Genomic DNA, 26,415 nt, shown 5'->3' with positions numbered 1-26,415 from the left:
TCACTGAAAGACTGAGACCTCATCACAGGACTTTATGGAAAGCTTCCCCTCACCCCATACCCTCCCACCACATCATTAAAGGCCTATTTGCACATTTTCTTTCAGTATATCATGTATGGCTTTCAAAAAAAAAAATTACAAAGCAAAAAGAAAAAAATACATTTAAAGAGAGAGTAAGTACTAGAACCAGACTAAAACATGGCAGGGATTTTGGATTATTAGGCCAGGAATTTAAAATAACAATTATTAATATGTCAAGGGCTGTAATGAATAAAGTAGAAAGCATACTAGAACAAATGGGCACAGAGATGGAAATTCTAAGGAAAAAAAAAAAGAAATACTAGAGGTCAAAAACAATACAAAAATGAAGAATGCCTTTGATGGGCTCACTAATAGAATTGAGGAGAGAAATTCTCTGAGCTTGAGGATATGTCAACAGAAACTTTCAGAATTGAAAAGCCAAGGAAAAAGATTGGAGGAACATGGAACAGAATATCCAAAGACTGTGGGACAACTACAAAAGGCATACAAAGAAAGAGAGAAAAACAAGTAATATTTGAAGCAATAAATGACTAAGAATTTCTTCTAAATTGATTTCAAAGCACAAACCACACATCAAGGAAGCTCAGAAAACACCAAGCAGAATAAATGCAAAAAAAAAAAAAAACAACCAAACAAAAAACAACCACCTACATCTAGGCATATCATACTCAGACTTAAGAACACCAAACATACAGAAAAAAATCTTGAAAGAAACAAAAGTGGAGAACCAAGATGGCGGCATAGGTTAATGCCGGAGTTTGCTGCTTTGAACAACTACTTCAAAAGTGAAACCAAAAAACGGAAGGGACATCACCCAGAACCACAGGAACGCTGGCTGAGTGGAAGTCCTACAACTAGGAGGAAAGAGAAACGCACACGGACACTCAGAGGAGGCGCAGTGCTGAAGTCAAATTCTGAGGTGCAGAGTTCGAGGAGCGGGCTGGCGGCGGAGGGCGAGGTTGTTGTTTTCAATTGGGAGGGAGTCGCAGACTCTGAGCTCCAGATACAGGCGAGTCTTTAAGGACCCAGACTCAAACGGGAGAAGCGGGACTGTCTGGCTTCAGTCAGAGCGAGTGCAGCTTTCTCTCCCAGCTTTGCAGCGGGTGCTGGGACTCAGAGAGGCAGAGCCCCTGGGGACAGGACTGAGAGCCGCCATAACTGCTCTCTCCGGCCCACCCTGTTGATCCTGTGCGACCCGCCCTGCCCACGCCCTGCACAGAGGCATTTGCCGGATAGCCTCAGGCAAAGGCTAGATTAGCACCTCCCTAGAGGACAGAAGTTCTCTCACTGCTGACACAGCTGATTCTCATAGCCACTTGGCCTGGAGGTCAAACCCTCCCTGGAATTAGCTACAACAATCAAGATTTAACTATAAGACTGCGAACAAAGACCACTAGGGGGTGAACCAAGGAAGCATAACAAAATGCGGAGACAAAGAAACAGGACAAAATTGTCAAAGGAAGATATAGAGTTCAGAACCACACTTTTAAGGTCTCTCAAGAACTGTTTAGAAGCTGCCGATAAACTTAATGAGATCTACACGAAAACTAATAAGACCCTCGATCTTATATTGGGGAACCAACTAGAAATTAAGCATACACGGACTGAAATAACGAATATTATACAGACGCCCGACAGCAGACCAGAGGAGCCCAAGAATCAAGTCAATGATTTGAAATGCGAGGAAGCAAAAAACATCCAACCGGAAAAGCAAAATGAAAAAAGAATCCAAAAATGCGAGGATAGTGTAAGGAGCCTCTGGGACAGCTTCAAGCGTACCAACATCAGAATTATAGGGGTGCCAGAAGATGAGAGAGAGCAAGATATTGAAAACCTATTTGAAGAAATAATGACAGAAAACTTCCCCCACCTGGTGAAAGAAATGGACTTACAGGTCCAAGAAGTGCGGAGAACCCCAAACAAAAGGAATCCAAAGAGGACCACACCAAGACACATCATAATTAAAATGCCAAGAGCAAAAGATAAAGAAAGAATCTTAAAAACAGCAAGAGAAAGAAACTCAGTTACCTACAAGGGAATACCCATACGACTGTCAGCTGATTTCTCAACAGAAACTTTGCAGGCCAGAAGAGAGTGGCAAGAAATATTCAAAGTGATGAATGCCAAGAACCTACAACCAAGATTACTTTATCCAGCAAAGCTATCATTCAGAATTGAAGGTCAGATAAAGAGCTTCACAGATAAGGAAAAGCTAAAGGAGTTCATCACCACCAAACCAGGATTATATGAAATGCTGAAAGGTATCCTTTAAGAAGAGGAAGAGGAAGAAAAAGGTAAAGATACAAATTATGAACAACAAATATGCATCTATCAACAAGTGAATCTAAGAATCAAGTGAATAAATAATCTGATGAACAGAATGAACTGTTGATTATAATAGAATCAGGGACATAGAAAGGGAATGGACTGACTATTCTTGGGGGGGAAAGGGGTGTGGGAGATGTGGGAAGAGACTGGACAAAAATCATGCACCTATGGATGAGGACAGTGGGTGGGGAGTGAGGGCGGAGGGTGGGGCGGGAACTGGGAGGAGGGGAGTTATGGGGGGGAAAAAAAGAGGAACAAATGTAATAATCTGAACAATAAAGATTTAATTAAAAAAAAAAGCAAAAAAAAAAAAAAGAAACAAAAGTAACAAAACACATTACCTATAAGGAGTGAAAATAAGAATTACACACAATTTCTTCACAGAAACCACACAAGCAAAAAGATAGGGGGCTGAAATATTTAAAGTGTTGAAAGAAAAATAATCACTAATATAGAATTCTGTACCCAGCAAAATTATCCTTCAAAGAGAAGAAATAAAGACGTCCTCAAAAAAACAAAAAGTGAGGGACTATGTTGCCAATACACTTGCCTTTTAAGAAATATTTAAGAACTTTAACAGGGAGAAAGAAAATCATATAGATAAAAAACTGGGAAAGAAAGAAAGAACGAACGAACGAAAGAAAGAAAGAAAGAAAGAAAGAAAGAAAGAAAGAAAGAAAGAAAGAAAGAAAGAAAGGAAGGAAGGGAGACAGAGAGGGAGGGAGGGAGGGAAGGAGGGAGGGGATTAGAAAAAGAATAAAGTGAAAACTTATTTTTCTTATTCATAATTGATCTAACAGAGCAGTTTGTTCAAAACAATAGCAGCAACAATAAATAAAGATCATAGTTTATACATGTAAAATAACTGAGAGTAGTGACACAAGGGACTAGAAGAAAGGAATACTTTTTTATTATAAGGCACTTGCACTACCCATGAAGCTACACAATGGCATTCAAAAGTGGACTCTGACAGTGGATTTGTAAAGGCTTATTGCAAACTATAGGGCAACCACTAAGGAAATTAAAAAAAATAATAATGGATATGCTAAGAAGATAAAACAGAATTATATTAAATGCTCAGTTAAAACCACAAAAGTTAGAAAGGGAATGGAAGAAAAATACAGGAACAAAGGCAATGAATAGAAAACAGAAGCAAATATTGTAGAAATTGCCAAAACCGGTTTGGCTCAGTGGATAGAGCGTCAGCCTGCGGACTGAAAGGTCCCAGGTTCGATTCCGGTCAGGGGCATGTACCTGGGTTGCAAGCACATCCCCAGTAGGAGATGTGCAGGAGGCAGCTGATCGATGTTTCTCTCTCATCGATGTTTCTAGCTCTCTATCTCTCTCCCTTCCTCTCTGTAAAAAATCAATAAAAATATATTTAAAAAAATATTGTAGATATTAATCCAACTATATTAATAATGAGTTTAAGTGCCAATGATCTAAATACACCAATTAAAAGGCAGAGACTGTCAGAGCATATCAAAAAACAAGGCCAAGTATATACTATCTACAAGAGACCTATTTTATTATTTTATTATTTTTTAAATATATATATATATATATTTTTTTTTTCAGGTGATCATCATAGCCGGGTTCTCTTGTCAGGGTCTCCAGCCAGGTTCTGTAGCCAGTTCTCCAGCCAAGTTCTGTCTAGGATCTCCAGCCAGGTTCTGTAGCCATGTTCTCTTGCTAGGTTCTCCAGCCAGGTTCGGTAGCCAGGTTCTGTCTAGGTTCTCCAACCAAGTTCTGTAGCCAGGTTCTGTCCAGGTTCTCCAGCCAGGTTCAGTCAGGTTCTCTTGCCATGTTCTATCCAGGTTCTGTAGCCAGGTTCTGTCTCTAGGTTCTTCAGCCAGGTTCTCTCGCTAGGTTCTGTCTCTAGGTTCTGTGGCCAGTTTCTGTCCAGGATCTTTTGCCATGTTCTCTCCAGCGAAGTTCTTCTGTCTCTAGGTTCTGTGTAGGTTCTGTGTCTAGGTTCTGTGTCATTTTTTAAAAAAATATTTTTATTGATTTTTTACAGATAGGAGGGGAGAGGGATAGTTAGAAACATCGATGAGAGAGAAACTTCGATCAGCCGCCTCTTGCACGCCCCCTACTGGGGATGTGCCTGCAAACAAGGTACATGCCCTTGACCGGAATCGAACCTGGGACCTGTGAGTCCACAGGCTGACGCTTCATCTGCTGAGCCAAACCGGTTAGGGCAAGAAACCTATTTTAAATATAAAGACAGATATAGATTAAAAGTAAACGAATAGAAAAAGACATACCATGCTAATACCAAGCAAAAGAATGCTGGAGTATCTATATTAACCTCATAGTGAACAGACTTCAGAGAAAAGAAAATTATCATGGTAAAGAGAGGCATTAAATAATGATAAAGGAGATGATTCTCCATGAAGATATAACAATCCTTAACGTGATGTGCCTAACAACAGAGCACCAAAATATGAGTCAAAATCTAACATAACTGGAGAGGGGAAAAGATGAATCCACTAATATTGTTGGCACCCACCTATTAATAATGGACAGATCTAGCAAGCAGAACAGGAAGGGTATAGTTGAACTCAATGGCACCATTACTCAACTAGATATAATTGATATGTATAGACTACTTTCTTCAATGGCAGCAGTTACACATTTTGCTCAAGTTCACACAGGACATTTACCAAGGTAGACCATATTTTGGATCATAGAACACACTTTAGCATATTTAAAATAATAGAAATTATACAATATATACACCTAGACCACAATAGAATTCATCTAGAAATCTATAACCAAAAGATAGCTAGAAAATCTCAAAATGCTGTGCAATTAAACAACGCATTTCTAAGTAGCACATAGCTCAAAGATGAATAATCAAGAGAAATTTAAGTATTTTGAACTAAATAGAAATACAGCTTATCAAAATCTGTGAGATGTAGTGAAAGCAGTGCTTAGAGGGAAATTTGCATAATTGAAAAATGCACATATTAGAAAAAAAGAAAGATCTAAAATTAATTATCTGATGTTCCACCTTAGAAAACTAGAAAAAGAAGAGCTAATTAAATCCAAAGTTAGCCAAAGAAAAGAAATAATAAAAATCAGAGGAGAAACAAATGAAATAGAAAATAGCAAATCAACAGAGAAAATCAACAAAACCAAAATCTGTTTTTTTGAAAAGATTAATAAAATCAATAAGCATCTAGCCAAGCTAACTAAGGGGAAAAAGATAGACGACACAAATAGCTAATTTCAGAAATGAAAGAAATAACATCACTACAGATCACATAGATATGGACATAAATACTATGAACAACTCTATGCCCACAAATTTGATAGCCTATTTCAAATGAACAAATTCCTTGAAATACACAACATACCAAAACTCACACAAGGAGAAAGGGGTAATCTGAATAGGCCATTATCTATTTAAGAAATTGAATAAATAATTAATAACCTTCAATAACAGAAAGCATCAAACCCAGATGGGTTCACTGCTAAATTCCACCAAACATTTAAGGAAGAAATTATACCAATTCTCTACAGTCTCTTCCAGAAGATAAAAACAGAGGGAATACTTCCTGGGTCATGCTATGGGGTCAGCATTGCCCTATACCAAAACTAGATAAAGACATTACAAGAAAAGAGAACTACAAACCAAGATCTCTCATGAACACAAATGGAAAAATCCATAACAGAATACTAGGAAATCAATAATGTATAAAAAGAATTATACACTCATGACCAAGTGGGATTTATTCTGGGTATTCAAGGCGGATTCACCATTCAAAATCAATTAATGTAATTCATCACTTCAACAGGCTAAAAAATAAAAATCACATTGTTATATCAGTAGATACAGGAAAAGCATTCGACAAAACTCAACATCCATTTATGATAAAAATTCTCTGCAAATTAGGAATAAAGGGCCAGATGTTTATTGATTTTATTAATCTTTTCCTCAACTTTATAAAGTATATCTACACAAGACTACACTTGTTATACTCAATGGTGAGAAACTAAAAGCTTTTCTGCTAAGATCAGTAATAAGACAACTATGTCCTTTCTCACCACTCCTTTCCAGCATCATACTGGAAGCCCTAGCTAATGCAATAAAACAATAAAAGAAAGTAAATAGTATACAGATTGGGAAGGAAGTTGTAAAACTAACTTTGTTTGCAGATGACAGGGTTGTGTATGTTGAAAACCTGAAAGAATCAATAAAACTCTTGGCACTAATAAGCAATTTATAACAAGGTTGCAGCATACAAGGTTAATACACAAAAGTCTATCATTTTCCTATGTACCAGCAATGAAGAATTGGAATTTGAAATTAAAAACACAACACTGTTTACTTTAGCACCCCAGAAGAAAATGAAACACTTAAGTATACATTTAACAAAAATGTATAAGAAATATATGAGGAAAACTACAAAACTTGGACGAAAGTAATGAAAGAAGAACCAAATAAATTAAGAGACATTCCATGTTCACAGATAGGAAGACTCAATATTGTCAAGATGTCAGCTATTCCCAACTTAATCTCTAGATTCAAGGCAGTCCCAATCAAACCCAAGCCAGTTATTTTGTGGATTTGACAAACTGATTCTAAAGTTTATATGGAAAAGTAAAAGATCCAGAATAACTAACATAATACTGAAGAAGAAGAACAAAGTTGGAGGTTTAACCCTACCTTATCAAAAGCTAGTTTTTAGCTGGGAGGGAGAGCTGAGCTGTCAGGTGGTGGAGCAGCTAATTAAAGCAACAAGGAGTTCCCTGACCGGTTTGGCTCAGTGGATGGAGCATTGCCCTGCAGACTGAAGGGTCCCGGGTTCGATTCCGGTCAGGGGCATGTACCTTGGTTGCGGGCACATCCCCAGTAGGGGGTGTGCAGGAGGCAGCTGATCGATGTTTCTAACTCTCCATCCCTCTCCTTTCCTCTCTGTAAAAAACCAATAAAATATTTTTTTTAAAAAAGCAACAAGGAGTAAAAAATAAAAGTAATAGTGAAGCCATGACTCCCTTACTGCGATAGTATAAGCAGGAGGCTAAAAACTGGATAAGATGCCAACTCTCCTGTTTCATTTTCCCTGTAAAATGGCAGGCACACTGGTCAAGGGTCAGGTGAATCAGCACAGATGTGGGGGTTGGTTCACTGTTGAAAGAGCCCTTAACAAAAGGTCACGGCTGTTTTATAGACCCTGGGGTGGGGGTGGAGGTGTGAAGAATGGGTGGGGGTGGAGGTGTGAAGAATGAGGAGGAAGGGCCAGAAGCAGAAAATTACTGGGTCCTGAGTCTAAGTAGGGACAAATGTATTCAACGTTTTCCACTTTCCTCCACCATTAGGAGATTTCAGCCGAAACACCTGAGGAAGACCCCTGCCTAATGCCTCAGATAAAGCTACCTCGTAATGAAGGCACTGGGGCTAGGAAGGTAAATATGTGAAAAGCATGAGCAGGCAGAGGGTCATCAATAGTACTTCACTACTACTCCCTTTGGAAGTTATAATACTTGGGCTGTGCACCAGGTCTGGTGAGGGAAGGACAGCTTGCCCTTACGAGGCCTCTCAGGTAAAGAAAGCCTTTGTAGTTGTCTATGGTCAGGCCTGAAAAGTCACATTTACGTCATATGATCCTGAAGATCTGATAGTGCTGGATATCCATGAGAGATATATGGAATTTGAGGCAAGCTCCAGTAGAAGAGTCACGATATAGGCCCTTATATTCTGGAGCAAGGCTATGCATTTCACCATAGTGAACTACTCTGTTAAAAAAAAAATTGGTCCTAGTGTGCTACTGGGTTTTAGTAAAGACCAAACATCTGACCACTGTACACTAAGTGACTCTGCAGGATTATCCAGTCAACCAAGTAATAAAGCTGGGCAAGGGCAGCAACGTTTCCGTGTATGTAGGAAGTGATACACTGAGACTCAAGCGAAGACCAGAAGAGCCATGTGAATTCTATGAATAGGTGACCTAACCTTCCGGGTCACTTATCTCTGTTGCACTGGTGATCTCACTGATGACCTCATGGGGAGTTCCTTATGACCAGCTCACCTATCTATGCCTGGTTCACCTGTGGGCTAGTGCGATATATATTAGAACTAGCCATAAATAGACTGTTGCCACATAATTGCTCCACCTAGGATTGGCTTTGAATGACACTGGTGAAGGGAAATTTTCCCAGTGCACAGTTATGAGACATACGTTTAATTTTTTAATTCATGTGAAAGGAGAGGTAGTTTGAGTTACAGTTATATACTGACTCTTTGGCAGAACCGAAAGTCTTAATTGGAAGACAAGTGACATTGAGGTCTGGGTGGATATTATATGGATGGACACTTATCGGAGTAGGCACAATGTATCAGTTTCTTTGTGTCTCACATTAATGCTCACAAGAGAACATGTACCATGTAGCAGGCTCTTGACAATCAAGTACACAAAAAGATAGTCCTGTGGATTTTAGGCAGCCTTTCTATGCTCCACTCCAGCACTTCACATTGAGCACATGAAGAAAATGGTCATTGGAGCAGGGATGGAGGCTATGTATGGACCTAACAACATGGGCTTTTTCTCACCAAGGGTGATCTTACTTAACTGCCTCTGCTGATTGCCCAACTAGCCAAAAACGGAGACTGATGTCTTCCTACTTATTTAGGATTCCTTTCTTTCAGAAATGTTTTGTAGTTTTCAGTATAAAAGTTTTGCACTTCCTAGGTTAAATTTATTCTTAAGTATTTTATTCTTTCTGATGCTATTGTTAATGTCATTTTTGGATTGTTCATTAATAGTTACAGAAATAAAACTGATTTTTTTTGGTATGGACTTTTGTATCCTGCAACTTTGTTGAATTCAATTTCCTCCAGAATTTTATTTTCTTTAGGATTTTCTATATCATGTCATCTGTGAATATAGTTTTACTTCTTCCTTTCCAATTTGGATAATCTTTTAAAGTCTGCAATATTTACAAGTCAGATGGCTCCCACTCATGAAGCTAAGTTCCCTTGTACTCTCTCCCTCCCTTCCCCCCCTCCACCCTCCTCCCGCCCCAACTGCGAGTTCCTTGCAGCTTATTGTTGCTCTGATTTGGGACTTTAAATATTCTGTTTGAGTTTTCTGGGTTAGGGCTGCAAATCTTCACAAATACTGAGAGCTGCATATTCTCCTGCCACTAAGGTTCAAATTACACAAATTTTGCTTTGTATATATTAGGGATAGATTTCTGTTGTTTGACACTACTCTGGATGCATCCTGGGGTTTGCTAGGGTCGCAAAAATTAAGGTACTGTTCACTTAGTTTTTTAAGTGACTTGTTTTCAAGATGTAAGCTGGCTTCTGGTTATATTCTACTTCCTCTTTGGGTTACTGGTTTCAATTTATTTTTGGCTTGACAGTACTCCTATTATAGACTCCCTTTTAAAGTTTTTTTGCCCAGCCAGCATGGCTCAGTGGTTGAGTGTCAACTTATGAACTAGGTGGTCACTGTTGATTCCTGGTCAGGGCACATGCCCAGGTTGTGGGCTCGACTCCCGGTGGGGAGCATGCAGGAGGCAGTCAATGATTCTCTCTTATCATTGATGTTTCTAGCTCTCCCTCTCCCCTCCTCTCTGAAATGAATAAAAATATATTTAAAAAGTTTTCCTCAGCATGATTTATTGCTTTTTCACAAGACAGTTGGTCAGGGTAATTATCCATACTGATAGAAATGGAAATGTCCATCTATTTGCTACAGTGGTATTTAACTTGTAGTAGAGAGTAAAGAATGTTCCATTTATTATTTTTTCTATAGCATGTTGCCAAGAAATACATTTGGCAAAGTCTACCATTAAACTCACTGCCGGGGTCTAACCCCAGCGGGTCCAGGGGTCCCCAAAGGTGTGGACGGAGTCGGCGAAGAAGGAATGACACGGAGACAGCGTTCAGTTGATCAGCAGCCTAGCCAGGATCTCTAGCCCGGATCTCCAGAGAGGTTCTGCTTCGGATCTCCAGCGAGGTTCTGTAGCCATGTTCTCTCGCTAGGTTCTCCAGCCAGGTTCTGTCTGAGATCTCCAGCCAGGTTCAGTCACCAGGTTCTAGTCAGGTTCTCTTGCCAATTTCTGTAGTCAGGTTCAGTCCACGATCTTTTGCCATGTTCTCTCCAGCGAAGTCCTTCTGTCTCTAGAGAACGTTCTGTGTAGATTCTGTGCCTAGGCTCTGTCTCTCTTGGTCCTGTCTTCCAAGCCCTGTCTGAGTTCTGTCTCTTGCTGTCTTGTTCTGAGTTCTGAGTGTTTCTGTCTTGTTACAACTGTATTTATACCAGTTGATTCAATCCTATCAATCTCTATTACAAAGGTTAGGGCGTTTCTTATCTCCATTCCAGGGAGAAAAGATTATGTAGTTTAAGCATGATTGCTCGTAGTTAAAGGGATTAATTACCCGCCTGGCACTTAGTTGAGGGGTTTTATTCCCTCCCTAACTTCAGGGGAAAATCCCTACCTGGGGAAAACAACCTTTCTCAGAGACCTTGGTTAAAACACATAGTGCCAAGAAGGTGAGCAAACATATTAAGAACAGTATGCCATATATGCCAGGTCCCTTGAAACAGCAAGCATGGACCGGCTCCCGGCAAATTCCCCCTTTTTTATTTTTTAAAAGCAGGCATTAAAAAGAAAAACCTCAAACGCTCTCTTGTATCCATTTTAAGAGTAGGATTGGCGCTTTCTCCTATTACCTGAGTCCTGATCTATCATCCCAGGGAGAGCTTGCCAATCCTGCACTTTCCCAGGGTAGAAAGGCTGCAGTGGGGTTAAGGATAAGGCTCCTTGGGCCTACCTTCTCCCATGCCATTACATTTACCTTTCCTTCCTCAGAAAAGCATGGACATATTTGTTGTACAAAACGTTCTGTCTGACTGGGAGTAACCTTAATTCCTCTGCTAGCAAGCATATGTGTTAAAAGATCAATACAGAGTCTTATTTCTTTAGACTCAGTATGGCACATCTTCTTAATCTAAAGATCAATACAGAGTCTTCTTTCTTTGGACTCAGTATGGCACATCTTCTCAATCTAAGTTCTGTACTATCCACCTTCTTACCCTATTTATCCTCTATAGGGGGGTCTGTAGCACCCTGGTGGAGTCCTATCCGTCCCGAGTGTGGGGGTTTTCAAGGGGGGGGGGCTTACCTAAGGGAATCCTGTTCCAGGGATTCCCAAAGGTGTGGACGGAGTCGGCGAAGACTATCCACCCTCTTCCTACGGTGGAGTCTGATCCGTCCCGAGTGTGGGGTTCTCAATGAGGGGGGGCTTACCTAAGGGAATCCTGTTCCAGGGCTTCCCAAAGGTGTGGACGGAGTCGGCGAAGACTATCCACCATCTTCCTACGGTGGAGTCCTATCCGTCCCGAGTGTGGGGCGCTTACCTAGGGGAACCCTGTTCGGGCGCCATATGCCACCGGCTCCCGGCAACTCACATTCATTATTAAATATCTGAGCACTGTAACCATGTGCAAGGTCCTCATCTAGTCACTGAGGAATATAGAACACAGACCAAAACCCTGTTTTTATACTTTGTCTTCTGGGGTGAAGTTGAGGAGAAACAAACAATAAATATTACATGTAAGGTGGCTAATACTGAATATGCCATGGTGCACTCTATAATGGTGGTGCTGTGTTGCTATTTTATGTAGAACTACACTGGGTGGCCAGATTATTATGACTGGCCTGATTATTGTGACCCATCAGTACTTCGTTGGGCCACCTTTTGCCTTCAATATTGCGGCGATTCTTCTTGGCATTGACTCCACGAGATGTTGAAAGGTGATGTGAGGAGTCTGACACCATGCCTGATGAATAGCACTGTCCAGTTCTGTGAGATTTGATGGTTGTAGAACCAGCTGCCTGATGGCTCTTTTAACTTCGTCCCACAAATGCTCAATTGGATTGAAATCTGGTGATTGTGGGGGCGTCCTAAGCAAGGTAAAGTCTCCCTCATGTTCTTGAAACCACTCCTGCACAATGCGAGCACCGTGGCATGGCACATTGTCTTGTTGGAAGAAGTCATCTACATTGGGATACGCCATCCACATGATAGGATGAACTTGATCAGCAACGATACTTAGGTATGTTGTGCTATTCAGACGTTTATAATGATCTGGCCCTCTGGCAACTTCAGCACAAAATTATAGCTAGGTTGCCTACAAACGTCAGGTGGTCATAATAATCTGGCCACTCAGTGTAGAGGCCCGGTGCACGAATTCATGCAATGGTGGGATCTGGCCAGCCTACCCCAAATGGGGTTGGGGGGGCCGGTGCCGGATGGGAGGAGGGGCCGTGGGGAGTTGGCTGGCCAGCCCCACCCCCTGGTCAAACTCCCAGACCAGGCTAATTTGCATATGCCTTTTATTATATAGGATAGTCAAAAGCCACTCTAAGTTGACATTTGAACATAGACCTAACAATTAGGAGACAGCCATATGATATCTAAGGTTAAGATCATTCTAGGCAAGGGAAGAACAAGGGCAAACATCTCAAGTCTCAGCAGAGGCCTGTGTGACAGCTGAGGGAGTTGGGGAAGGTGTGGAGGCAAGCAGTGATTAGAAATTAAGTGGTGGGAAGTCAATACAGCCTGTAAATTGCTATTAATATTTTGGCTATTACTCTGAATGAGATGGGAAACCATTAGGTTTGTAGCAAAGGGATGATATGACATAGTTTAAAAGGATTATGCCAGGTGTTGTGTGGTAGATTGCTGTGAAGGAAGAATTTGGGAGACCACCCAGTAAGCGATTGCAATAATCTGAGATGGTGGAGCTTTAGACCATTGTGCAGCAGTGAATATGGTAAACAGATAGGTCCTGAATACAATTTAGAACTGACAGGAGTGGAGAAATCAAGGTTGATACCTAGTTTTGGGGCCAGTGCAACTGAATGTCATTTATTGAGGCCAAGAACAGGTATGCATGTGTACATGTCTGTATGTAGATATCAAGTCAGCTTTAGACATCTTAAAGGTACCCTTTCAGGTAGCAGTTCAGGAGAGATGGCTGGGGGGTCAGCAAATGACAGTTGGTTAACTGTGTTAAGTAAACAGAGCATAAAAGTACTCCCACTGTTTGGCCTTGACATTTAAATTTGATATGATAAACAAGGAATCGAGATTACACAAAGTCTCAGACAATAAAATGTAAAAATGAAAGTGTTATTCATAAAACCATTTCCTACAATACACGAAAAAATCAAGAGGGCTCAAAATAAAAAGTTCATCTAGAAATAGTGTACAACTTGGAGATAATTATCAGAAGCACTGTTCTAGAGTTATAAAAAATTCTTCAAAATGAGGCAACAAAGTACTTAGAGGTTAGCAGAAAATAATGCAGGTGGTCATTATTAAAGCCCTAAAGAAAACAAGTGTTCAGCCAACTTCAATCTTTTCTAGCCTTTCTAGAAAACTGTAGTTTTGATTTTTTAAGTTTCTCCATCACTTGGCAGGGCAGAAGCTGCCATGCTTTTAAATCCCATTTCCGAACACCTTTACCATTTACTTTTCCCATTACATTGAAAGGTTTTACCAACTGCCTTAAGCTATATTTAATGTTAATTTCAGTAACACTGCAAACACCCCTAACATGACAACTCACTGTTGCAGTTAAAAAAAAAAAAAATGTAAAAACCACAGAATGGGGGCAGGGTTCAAATCCTTGTTCAGCTAGATAACCAACATTTAGCACTTTCAGTTGCTTTTTCAACACTATCCAGACCTTGATTGAATTACTTATACCGCCCTGCCGCTCCCCCCAAGGTCTTAGTTATGAATTTGAACGTCAGGATGTTTGTTACTCAGATTACAGTATATTATTTTAAATGTCAATCAGCCTACATTATTTGTAATTCAAAGTACAAATTTGTCAATTATATGGAAATGTACTACTTGGGCATACAATCTAAGTTCTTGTAGCCATGAAATAGGAGTTGTAAAATAACTCTAGGGTCCAAGGACTACTGAATTATTATAAAGGAGAGAGCTAGGAACAAACTTCAGAATTAATCTGCTTGGTTTAAAACAGGCTACTGGGTGCCACTCCATGGTTTCTCAATCAGTAATAGTCCTGCAGTGGCATCTAGTAAATTTCCATTGTAAAGAATTTCCCAAATGGCCCTGGCTGGGTGGCTTGGTTAGTCAGAGTATTGTCCTGTGCACCAAAAAGGTTGCTGGTTTAATCCTGTCAGGACTCCTGCAGGAGACAACTGACCAATGTTCCTCTCTCAAATCAATAGAAACATATCCTCAGGGGAAGATTAAAAAAATCCCAGATGATACTGGTATTACTGGTTTTGGGATCACTTTTTGAGAATCATTATCCTAAATTCTTTATACTTTTAAATTTCTAAGTTCAAAACAGAATTTACAAACAATATTAAGTTAAAGTGTGAATTTCATGTTAGCTGGAATTACTGAGTAAGACCAAAGTGTCTTTAAACAGACTTTAATGGTAACAATTTCTTTAAGCTCAATTAACCTTAGCTATTACAAGTGTTATGCAGATGTTACTAGACAATATTTAGTGACTTGCACTGGGTTCCTCATAAAATAGAAGACAAATTCACCTAAAAGTGTAACCAACAATCATTTAACAGCTTTGTTATGCCAATACAAAACATGGCTAATTTGAGTCACCCCCCAAACCACTAATACAGCATAAGTATCTGAAGCATATTTCAACTAAGCCATTTTAAAAAAAAAAAGTGAGTGTTCACTACCCCTGAGACCACTAGTTGTGATTCATACTTTAAAAAATTGTGAGTACACCCACACGAGAAAACAAACTAGAATTTCTAAAAAAAAAAAAAAAAAAATCTGAGTATCACATTGCCAACTTGCCCAGGAACAAAAATGAGTCCACTCACAATATAATTTACTATTAGCAAGTCCACTGGACTGTAATTCTCATAGGTTACAGAAACTACTTGAGTTTGTGCATTAAAAGATATAGGAAATATACAAGAACCAAAATCATTTTTTAATCTGCCAATATTCAAGTGAGTCCTACACATGGCACTAGTAACGTAAATGGGAATAAAAGGGCAAATTTTTGGATTCTTTTAAAGGTTTCATTGGAGATGATCTCAAGTCCAGTGTCCATACACTCAAAAATGTTGGTTTCCAGGTATGCACTTTACTGTTCTCTTAAGCCTGGAGAAGCCTTTATGGCTCATTCCTTTAGAAGTGACATAGAAATGTTGTAGAAATCAAGTCAGATACAGAGAACTGGACACATCTAATGTTAAATAATCAATGGTGTAAGAAAGTCATCTCTATCAGTACTTAAGAGTTGTCTATGGCTAAGAAGGTCAATCTGAAAGCCAATTAGCGATCCAACAGCAGGTGTTTGATGGTTGGCTTTCAAATAATGATATGCCCACTAAAGCTGTTATTTTTAGAGTAGATTCTCAAAAGTAAATATTTTGAAAATAGAGCCAAAGGACAGTGTATCTTAGCTTGTAGAGAGCAGTATGTTAACTTTTCATTTGTAATTTGAATCCAAAAGTTTTAAATGTATGAAATGTATGACACCTACCCTTAAGGAGTCAATTAAGCAAAAAAATTAAATTGAAAAAAATCACTCATTGGAAAAAATTGTCGTTAGATTGATATTTCTCAATGAAATGCTTATTACAGAATTAACAAAGCCAGAACATGTTCGGAAGGCATGCATTTCACTTCCAGTTTAGAGAATCTCAGTCAATAAATCATGTCCAAACTACATATTAAAATGTTTATAAAAATCAAGCTTTAACATTTATTTTATATCTAGCTTTCCACATGTGTGCAGACAAGAAATAAGATTGCACATAAGTGTAAGCAGTGCAAAAATGTGGAAGTGGAGAAAGGTCAGACGTGCTAGAAATCAGATACAGATTATAAGAAAGCAATGGACAAATCAAAGTAACTAGGAAAAGGGTAAAACTATATGGTCAGAATTAGGAAGGGTGAAGAATGATAATGCCCTTGTTGCTACAGAAGTTAAATTAGTGGCACACATAGCACTTGTCAAACGAAAAATTATCCAATAGCATTGACTTTTATTCATTCATGTTAGGTCACCTGAAATGATATCTGTTGCATTTAAATGCTCATTAATGTAAATGGCTGAACAAACCCATTTCAATGGATACTCAATGTCCCACATAGTTAAGTCACTTCAACATAGCCTCATGACAACTCCCACACCAAACAGTACTTTATTTTGTAAATTTAAACCCATTATTACTCCCATGTTATGGTTTTTTTAGCTGTCAAGTGTACAAGGTGAAGAAAAATTTAGTTAGATGGGGGTTGCACCTGGAAAATAAATTTCTTCAACTCCATATACATGTTTAAAACTGCTGGGTCCCCAGTCCATCTATGAACTCCAGGGTTGCCAGTATCATGTGCAGCATATTAAAGCTACACTATCTGAATAGCTTATTAATTCTGCATAAATCAGGTCAATCAATGTGTCAACCTGTAACAGACTGTGCACTTTTAACTGAACATGGCAAAATATTCACTCTTTTGAACTTTACATCATCATTTGATGTCAAACAATGAAGCAAATCCCAACAGTATATACAAAAACAGCTTTGCATTTACAAAAGATTGTTTCCCATACTGATTAATCCAGGCAGCTAACTCATTGGTTTATGCAACTTTATTGAAGAAAAATAAATCAATTACTAGCAGAGCTATTAGTTGATCACTCATCCATTGACAACTTGCATCATTTATTCAGTGCTATATTAAACAGTGTATTGGAAGATAGATTAACTAATAGCTCCAAGCCTCCTAACAATTTAAATGAAAATTACAAAATGTTTGAGACCCTATTTTGGAATACAAAGGGTGTTTTGACTTCCAATTTCCATTCTCTGTAGAACAAGAACAGGTCATTCCTTTATTGACATGCATAAAATACATCACATTTTCTGTTCTGCTGATGCTATAAATTCAATACCAATTCTCCAGCCACATCAGTTATGAGCATAAAGTATATCATGTAACCTCAGATCTCTAACAGTGGAAGGCTTAAACAAGAATGGATGCTGCTAGAATAATGCTGTTTCCTCTGATGCGACAACTGAGCCTCCATTTCCCTCCCCCTCAGATGATTTCTTCAGCATGTTAGAGCAGTGAGGAATGGTTTTAGTCTCATAACCAAATTAGAGTGAAGACATTGGCCACATAATACACATGCTCCATTTTTTAAAAAAATTCTGAATCTTGGGCAACTGTTCTCTTGTAACTACTTTACAGTTTCTAAAAGCAGTTATTGTCCAAAGCTGGAAGAACTTAAGTCTTCTCAGATGAGCATGTGAATGAATGGAGGGAGGTAAACAAAAAATAAAATTAAAAAAGATGAGGTCTGATAGGGGAGCAGCCGGATAAGAAAATCAAAAAAGGAACAGTAATTTAAAGTTTATTCCAGCTATAATGCAGGTTATTCTGACTTTAAGGTAGCATCACATGGCATACTTCTGAGTCCATTCCCGAGATATTCTGTTGTACCTGTAAACAAAGAACATGTTATTTAAAAAGTTAAAGAATTAATACTTAAAAGGGAAAGACTTCTATTTTACCTCCAGACTCATTTTAAAGTCATTTAATGGCTGTGATTAGAATAAAGCCAACAGGGAGAAATAGTATTGGTATTCAAAGCACTGTGGAAAATAAGAACCTTATGCCTCCAGAATACTAAATGTAGTATTTTAATAAACACAACAAAGTGGCACTGAGATTGGGGAAGCTAACAAAAATCAAAGACCTTTTATCTGCCCTACCAACTGAGCTAGCGTTCTCATAGAAAATCTACAATTAGTATCCATTCCAACTAATTTTAACATTTAAAAAAGTTTACAGTTCATCGTGGAGTTGTCAGAACAGCACACACATTCTGTACATCTATAGAAATTTCCATCAAAGCCAGAACAAAACAGTTAACTAAACCATTTTATTCGAATCCTAGACTTTGACCCTGAGTATTATCAGAAAATGCCTTTAAAGACTTAAGCACAGGCAGAAGATTAAGACATTGGAGAGGATGGTAAAAGAGTAGTTTTCAAGAGCTGGGTGTGAGTGGTATGTGTCAATTAGAACCACGTGGGTTATTTTCAAATAGTGCGGTGATTGGAGATAACAAGCCTCACTTGAGACCTGATGAATTGGAATCTCTAGGGGTCCTCAAACTGCGGCCCGCCGAAAACATTTATCCGGCCCGCAGGGTGTTTTTGCCGCTGCTGCCTGTCCTGCTTAGCAGCAGACTCGTCCTGGGCCCGCAGTGTGCATGTGTGGAATGTCTGGGGGACAGTGAACTGGCCCCCTGTTTAAAAAGTTTGAGGACCTCTATACGGGAAATAACTTCGCTTAAAAAAAATCAACAGGTAATTCACACAAAAGCAAGGTTATTTATGCTGAGGAAGATCACTAATATTGATAAATGCCATCAATTTCTCCATTACACCCATTCCATAGTCTTACTTAGCAACAAAAAACATAATGATAACCTTAAGAAATGAATATATGTCAAAAGGCACAGAACTTTTAGATATCTACAGTTTTGAACTTTATAAAGTATTAACTATCTTCATTTCAACAAGAACTAAACATGGTTCAAGCACTTTTCTCAACTTTAACATATAGAAGTTCTTTATACCAATTCATGGTTACTTTAAGGATACCCTCTCAAAAAGCCAGCACTTTTAAACAAAGGTTTCACTTAGCATATACGGAGCCACAAAGTAGAGCTAACACTACTGCATGCATGTCAGTAATGAACATTTAGTTTATAGGCATAGGCTTAATTAAAGGCATAGGCTTAATTAAAAGTTTCCCCCCTTACATTATTATCTCAGCAAAATATAAACTACATCATTACATTCCATACAGTATTGGTACAAAGTTTAAAACATACCAATTTTAAAATGTAAACACCATGGAGGTTTGAAAGATTATTATTTAAATTTCCATTTCTTACTAGTGCTATATAACGACTTTGTCATGCAAAAATACTCTCAAGCAATAACTACTGGGTATTCTTTCACGCTAAACAGAGATCAAGCAGTTAAAGAACCGTTTTCAGAAAACTGCCACATTGGTTACCGTTTGTTAGTTAATACAGTGCCTTAAAGCATGCAGCACTCAAGTGCTGGCAGTACCATGAATAAGCGCACCATAGAGTGCAGATCCTCTTACCCTACAACATAGCGTATTTCTCTGTCCACTCTCTTGCTAACCTATTGTACCTAATTGAACAAGTATACTTAGTGTTAATTATAAATACAAAAATTATAATGGTAAAGTTGTACATAAAAATAGTTCAGATATTTGAGAAATTTAGACCAAAGTTTTAAAATAGTACCAATATTATTTTCAAAACATAATTGTGGTGAAGAATTTGCTTTCTTCCCCAAAACTTAATAATTAAAGTGACAAAGTGTTGAACATGTTAGAAAATAAAACATTTATAGGGGCTATTATTCACTGTCACATAACTAAAACCTACTAATGACTATCATCTTACCAGAAATTAGCACCAAGTCTTCTTGGCATTGCCACAACTTACAGCAGAGTATAAACCTAACTCATCCAGAAAAATTACAAACTACTATATACTTACTTATCTCTGTCTGTTTTATAGATCCGTGCAATCTCTGGCACTAGGGGGTCATCTGGGTTTGGATCACATAGCAGTGAACAAATGGATAAAAGAACTGCAAGAAAACAAATGTGGTTACCCAGCATCGGGATTTTGAATTTTTAAAAGTGCATTTAAAAACATTACTATACCCACTTACATCAAAGGATAGATCATCCAGACAGAAAATCAGTAAGAAAACAATGGCTTGAAATGTCACATTTCACCAGATGATCTTAACATATATTTAAGAACATTTCATCTAAAAACTGCAGAATACACATTCTTTTTAAGTGTACATGGTACATTCTCTAGGACAGGTAACACTGTAGGCCATAAAACAAGTTTCAATTAATTCAAGACTGAAACTTTATAAAGCATCTTTTCTGACCACAACAGTATGAAACTAGAAATCAAAAGCTATTATAAACCTAAATCTTCAAAAGATTTTTATTAGTTTATATCTTCAACTTAATGAGAAAAATATTTACAGATATTTTGCTTCACAGGAGACAAGGTCCTGGTAAAAAAAAACAACATGCTAAAAATAGAGCTTTGTTGGGTTTAGTACTAGCTATAAAAATATTGCCAAACTCCAGAGTTCCAAGAGAGTCAAATAATGCCATTGTTATTCTTTAACTAGGTGGCATTAGAATTTAAGTCTCTAGAATTTCTTAGTACTGAGGGAGAAAAATAGCTTTAATAGGAATATATTTGGGGAACATCCGTACCATACTATTCTTAGCTGTACAGTATAATAAAAAATAAAATCCATTCTATCCTGCCCTCCCCTTAAGTTTCACAAAAACTCCTAACTGCTCCACTGACTATGTTTCCTTCCCTTGACTTTACAAGGTAGAGGCCACATACCTAAAAGTACGGACTAAATGAAACAACACCGTGGTCTATTACTAAATGAGCTTTCAATGCTAACTCTTTCCCATATCCTATTCAACATGGAAGATGCCAAGCATCATTGAATCTGTCATTTTAAATGCCTAGGATGTGCCAGACATTGTGCAAGGTGTTATGCAATTTTCAGATATAAAAACTTGAAGTGGGTATGACAATCTTTAGATGAAGACAAAGAAAATACCATAAAAAAACATCAATGTAATATATTATTACAGAAAATATAATTTTAAACCCAAGTGCAAGAGAGGAGATATAAAACTCAGCCTGTACTTCATAGAAACATAATGTTCAATATAATAGTGCATTCCCAGCAATGGCAAAAAACTTGGGACCTACTATTTAAGGTAATCAAAATACCACGTACCAGGTGGGTAAGAGAGCCTAACTTGAAAGAAAATGGAAATGCCTCCAAGAGGGTGAAAACAGGTCTTAAAATTAGGTCACACTTGAAAAAATTGTGGCAGCAAATTGTTCTTCTCTCCCCCCAAAAGTGATTCTAGTTAAAAGTTTGAGAAATCCTGTACTACCCCTTAAGGAGATTCAAATGCATTATACAAACATATGAAAAAATTTATGATATCCTGTCTTAAATCCTGGTTCAGTTTGCATTTATCATACTCACAACATTAAAAACCTAATTTTGTGTACCTAAGGAATGCTAAGCCAATACCAAAAACTGAAAATTACTTGAAGGCAGACTTCCTTCCCATTAAGTAGTTTTGTGGTAGGTGATTTTTATCTGTGGGGTGAAAAGTGAGATAAAAAAAGGAGATAAAGATGGAGAGATACTCCATATCTCCATCTATAATATTCATACAAAGACCAGACAACCTATTAGAGATGTCACATAATAAATCCCTATTAAAGGTAGAAAAGCAGAACTGATCTAGAGAGATTTCCAAGAAGATTCTCTAATTTTCAACTGTTATTAAGTAGTAACAAACTATCATGTTCTCCTAACACATACCTTAAATTTTTTTTTAAAGGGCTTAATAAAGGTTTATCAAAATGTTTTTTAATCTTAAATAATAAACACATGACAGCAAAATCAAAATTATCTTGTACTGGAAACCTCAAAATTTAAAAGCTCTATTAAATTTAGGTATGCCGTTTTAGTTCAAAGACAGCAAGTAAGCAAGCAAGTGAGAAGTACAAGTAGCTTAAGACTGAAAAATACTACAGAAATCACTTTGCTTTTATTATTTGAAAACAATGCCCCAACACCCTAATTTGAATTTTACCTTCTTCCCACAAATCTCTTTAATCAATAATGCAAAAAGAGCAAAGATGATATAACTTATTCCTTCCCCATCTCTTACCAAAGTCAGGATAATACGCAGACAAGTAGGTGCAAAACTAAAACTCCTTTAACTATTAGAAAATCAGAGCAGTTCAAGACAATTCCTTTAGTTTACCTTTAGAAATAGTTAATGCAGGAGACCACTGTGATCTTAGAATATCGAGACAAATGCTGCCATTACTGTTAATATTTGGATGATAAATTCTTGTTGTAAATGCAACCTAAAATAAATAAATAAACCTTTAGGCATTTCTCCTAAATAAAAACAAGCATCCTAACTTAGGTAGAGGTTCTGTAGAAGACTTTTAGCAAGGCTTAAAATATCATAGTTTTAAAAAATCAAGTCGCTAAAACCTAATTTATATACATAAAAAGACCAAAAATTACAGAAACTGATTTTTATATTCTGATCAAAAATCCTTCAAGAGTTCCCTCTTTTTTAATTACAATGAAAAATATAACTTTGGGGCAAGAGTATTACAGTGGAACCTCGTTTCTCGAATTAATTCATTCTGGTAGGCTGTTCGAAAACAGAATCATTTTTTCCTGTTAGAAATAATGTAAATTAAGTATGTCCCAGAGCCTCAAATGATTCCATTTTAATCTTTATTATATACAGTACATGTCTATTGTACTGTTTAATCTTAAAAAAACAAAAAGGACATGAAATATGAATGAAAATCTAACAAAGGAAATGTACAATAAATGAAAATTTAACAATTATAAGCAAAAAGCACACAAATATTCAGAGTATAAATTAATATCCTGAGATTTTAACTCATATTTGAGTGCATATTCTCTTTGTAACTTGAAAGATGTGTGACTAATCATACAGGTATCAGCATGAAAGGGTTCTCTATCATGTTGTGAAGTGAATTGTTCGAGATGGGTGATGTTCAAGAAATGAGGTCCACTGTAGTCTCAATAGTAATAGTGAATGTTCCGAAGGTTATCTTTGGTCCTACCATGTCATAAGTATCAAAGAGTAACTTGAAGAGTATTTAATTTTAACACTCATTAAAAAATAAAGAAATTGCTGATTGTAAACCAAAATTTATAGACCAGCTAATTTAAGGTATCAAGTTACAAATGTATAGATTTGACTTTGCATTTCCACTGTACATAAAATACAGTATACACCTTTGAATATCACCTAGGTGTTTCATCTAAAGTAAATGTCATATTGCACCCATAAGATGAAGATGGTCATAGTGAAGTGTCAATGTTCTATATGTATATTATCTCCTATAGTTATTTGCATAGGTTGAATTTGTGTCAACTGCTTTGAAAAGTAAAGGAACATGTTTCTGACACCTGTAAACCAGCCCACCTCAGTCAGTGCATTAAGCAACTCTAATTCCCAAAGTAATTATACTCTGCCTAAACTCCAACACAGTGATAGTATAAGCTGCAGCAATATGTGCACAAGGATTCTGTAACTGAACACCAGAAACCTTACTACTACAAGATAGTAGGGTTAATAATTGAAATCTGTATAAAAACAATAAAGGGGGCGGGGGGATCCGACATGGCGTATTTGAGCCTGACAACATTAAAGATAAGGTATTCCTTACCTCCATTTACAAAATTCAAATCCAGGTCTAGCTTCTGTTTTAACTGAAGATTAAGAGTCAGCATTCTTTATCAATGACTCAATTTAATATATATATATATATATTCAGCCTCAATTATTCTTATCCATTATATATTACATCAATTTTAGCCTTAATTATGCAAAACCCTAATTTCCTTTTTTATTGAAGTTATTGGGGTGTCAGTGGCTAATAAAATTATATTGTTTCAGGTGTACAATTCTATAATACAACATCTATATATTATCTTATGTGTTCACCATCCCAAATCTCTTTCCATTACCATTTATCCCTCCTATAGTCTCTTCTACCTCCTCCCATCCCCCCTTTCCTCTGGTAATCTGGTAATCATCATACTGTTGTCTGTGCCTACAAGGTTTATTTTTTCTTAATTCCTTCACCTTTTTTTTCATCCAGCCAGATAACCCTCCTCCCCTGACAGCTGTCAGTCTGTTCTCTATTATTAAGAATGCTCTTATTCCTCTGAAATAAAATATAAATCTATACACTAACAGATTTTTGGGGGGAGGGAGAGGAGATACTTGCCTTAGGTGGTTTGAAGGGGTAGTCTGTAGGAAAATGAATTGTCAAAAAGAATACACCACCTTGATATGGGCTGTCATTCTGTGGGGAAAAAAATATGCTTAACTGATACTTAAAACATTACTGTTAAATAATCCAAATGTAACACTTCTATTTTCTAAGCATTTCTCTAATAACAAAACAAAATTACCTACTACTTCCCATTTTACATAAGTCACCAAAGAATTTAAAAATTTATCCAGAAACAGATGTTCTAGGTCTTGATTTTCACAAAAATATACTTAGCAATAAAGTCAATATGCAATATTATTAAACAAACTATAATTTGAAAATAAATTCTTACATTTGTAGAATGATAGTAATATACACACAAATGGTTTTGTATCATCCTGGCCACGGGCAAACCAAAATGTTAGCTATTGCAGGTAACATACAACTACCTTCACTAGAAGCAGAACAGAAATAAATAGGTTTTTTAAAGACAGTTTAATTCCAAATTGGCCCCTCAAACTTCTCACTTAACACCATGGAAGTTTTTTCTTCAAAAGCATACTGAATTCTCCACAGCAAATCAATTCACAGGATTACTAGATTTGGAAAACAATGTGGATTTGTTCTTACATTTCAACAGAAAACAAATTTTCAAGTTATAGCAGTATTCTTTCTCCTTTGTTGTTTTGCTTATTAGAATTTGATTGTGAAGAACTCCCTTAGCAAATAAGTATTACATACATTAGTATGAAGCAACATTTGCATGAAACTACTTGCTAGGACTTGACATTAATTTAACCAATACCAAGAAAAAGATATCATTGTTCCCCATTTTATGGATGAATAAAGAGGGGCTTAAAGAAGTAATTTAAAATTCTCCAGTGCACAAATAATGTATCACAGAACCAAGATTTAAATCCAGATCTTATGAAAACCACTGATCAACACCAATCAAAGAATGATGACAGAGTCAGGATTTTAAGTTAATAGAAAACATAAAATTGCTTAATTGCCCTTGGATAGACATAGATGTTATTTGAAAATTTAGAGTGACTAGAGTATGTACATAGCGTAAAATGAGTTTTTTCACTTGCCCATTCTGGGTGTTAGGCAAATAAAAACTTCTATAGTTCTGACACTTTAATATAGCTCATTTAACCCACAGCGCTCTGTAAAATAATTAAGTACTAGTTGAATTAATCTAACTCCCTTCTATACAGGAGGTATGTATAAGGGATAGACAGAACAATTTCTTATCTTGATGGACTTACAGTCTGGTAAAGAGACATGCAATGAGATATGTTACAGAGAGGAAAATTGAACAGGATATACCTGGGGTTTAAAATAAATCAATTCACTGATGAAAAATCAAGTTCAAAGAAACATGCAAATTGGAAATGAAAGAACAATTTAAACTGAGTCTTTTGTACTCCGAACTCTTTCCTTTTTGTACTATCTAGTCTATACTTCATACAATTAACAATTTAAAGATAATCCTAAAAAGTTCTTATAAAATCCAAGTCCAAAAGTTTTTTAAGCCTTCATTCCAAGTTTCACAGTCAAGTGCTATTATCTGACTGCTTCTGAAAAGGCAATCTAATGATGAGATTTAGGCAAAGCCAAATTTCATTTGTTCAAAAAAAAAAAAAAATTCGTGAAATGAAAATATTTCAAGGTTACAATGTAACACTAAAATTCTACAAAGAGGAAAAACTGGTATAACCACAAGATTCAGAGTAATAAGCTATGCCATCAAAAAAACCCGAAATTCTCTACCAAATTGTCAAACAGAAAATACAACAAAGAAAAAAAAAAAAGGAATACTTTGATCAGTAAACTGACCCAAATCTTAGAAACCCAGGATTTTTATTGAATCTCTGCTTTAGACACCACACCTTCTACCCTGGTTTGCTCCTATCAGGCCAAGTTGCTCCTTCTCAGTGTCTATACTCTTCCACTATGGCAAGCCTAAAATGTTAACATTCACACAGATTCATCTTCTGCTTTTATCTCCTGACCCATACTCTTGAGTCTTGCTCTGATGTTTTTCATTCCAGGACATATATTCAAATGCCTACAA

The 26,415-nt window shown here is 37.1% G+C and overlaps 1 protein-coding gene across 14 annotated transcripts in view; it reads right to left on the bottom strand.

The window, feature by feature from the left end:
• Nucleotides 1-16,387: 16,387 nt before the first annotated feature.
• Nucleotides 16,388-26,415, bottom strand: part of UBE2D3 (ubiquitin conjugating enzyme E2 D3) — a 32,673-nt gene continuing 22,645 nt past the window's right edge. For 4 of the 14 annotated variants that reach the window (XM_059664282.1, XM_059664311.1, XM_059664319.1 and 1 more), the window contains 5 exons: nt 24,348-24,425; nt 22,325-22,430; nt 19,977-20,070; nt 19,553-19,602; nt 16,388-17,869 (listed from right to left, as the gene is read on the bottom strand). In XM_059664282.1, coding sequence (XP_059520265.1) covers nt 19,554-19,602; nt 19,977-20,070; nt 22,325-22,430; nt 24,348-24,425 — 327 coding nt within the window. In that variant the 3' untranslated portion in view covers nt 16,388-17,869; nt 19,553. Of the gene's footprint in view, nt 17,870-19,552; nt 19,603-19,976; nt 20,071-21,557; nt 21,649-22,324; nt 22,431-24,347; nt 24,456-26,415 lie in introns of all 14 variants that reach the window. The other 10 variants (XM_059664241.1, XM_059664210.1, XM_059664251.1 and 7 more) reach the window with 7 other exon arrangements.

The sequence above is a fragment of the Myotis daubentonii genome, chromosome 1 (genome assembly GCF_963259705.1).
Source record: "Myotis daubentonii chromosome 1, mMyoDau2.1, whole genome shotgun sequence".
Taxonomy (NCBI): Eukaryota; Metazoa; Chordata; class Mammalia; order Chiroptera; family Vespertilionidae; genus Myotis; species Myotis daubentonii.
Note: the sequence above shows the minus strand (reverse complement) of the source record. Positions and strands in the feature narration are given on the sequence as shown.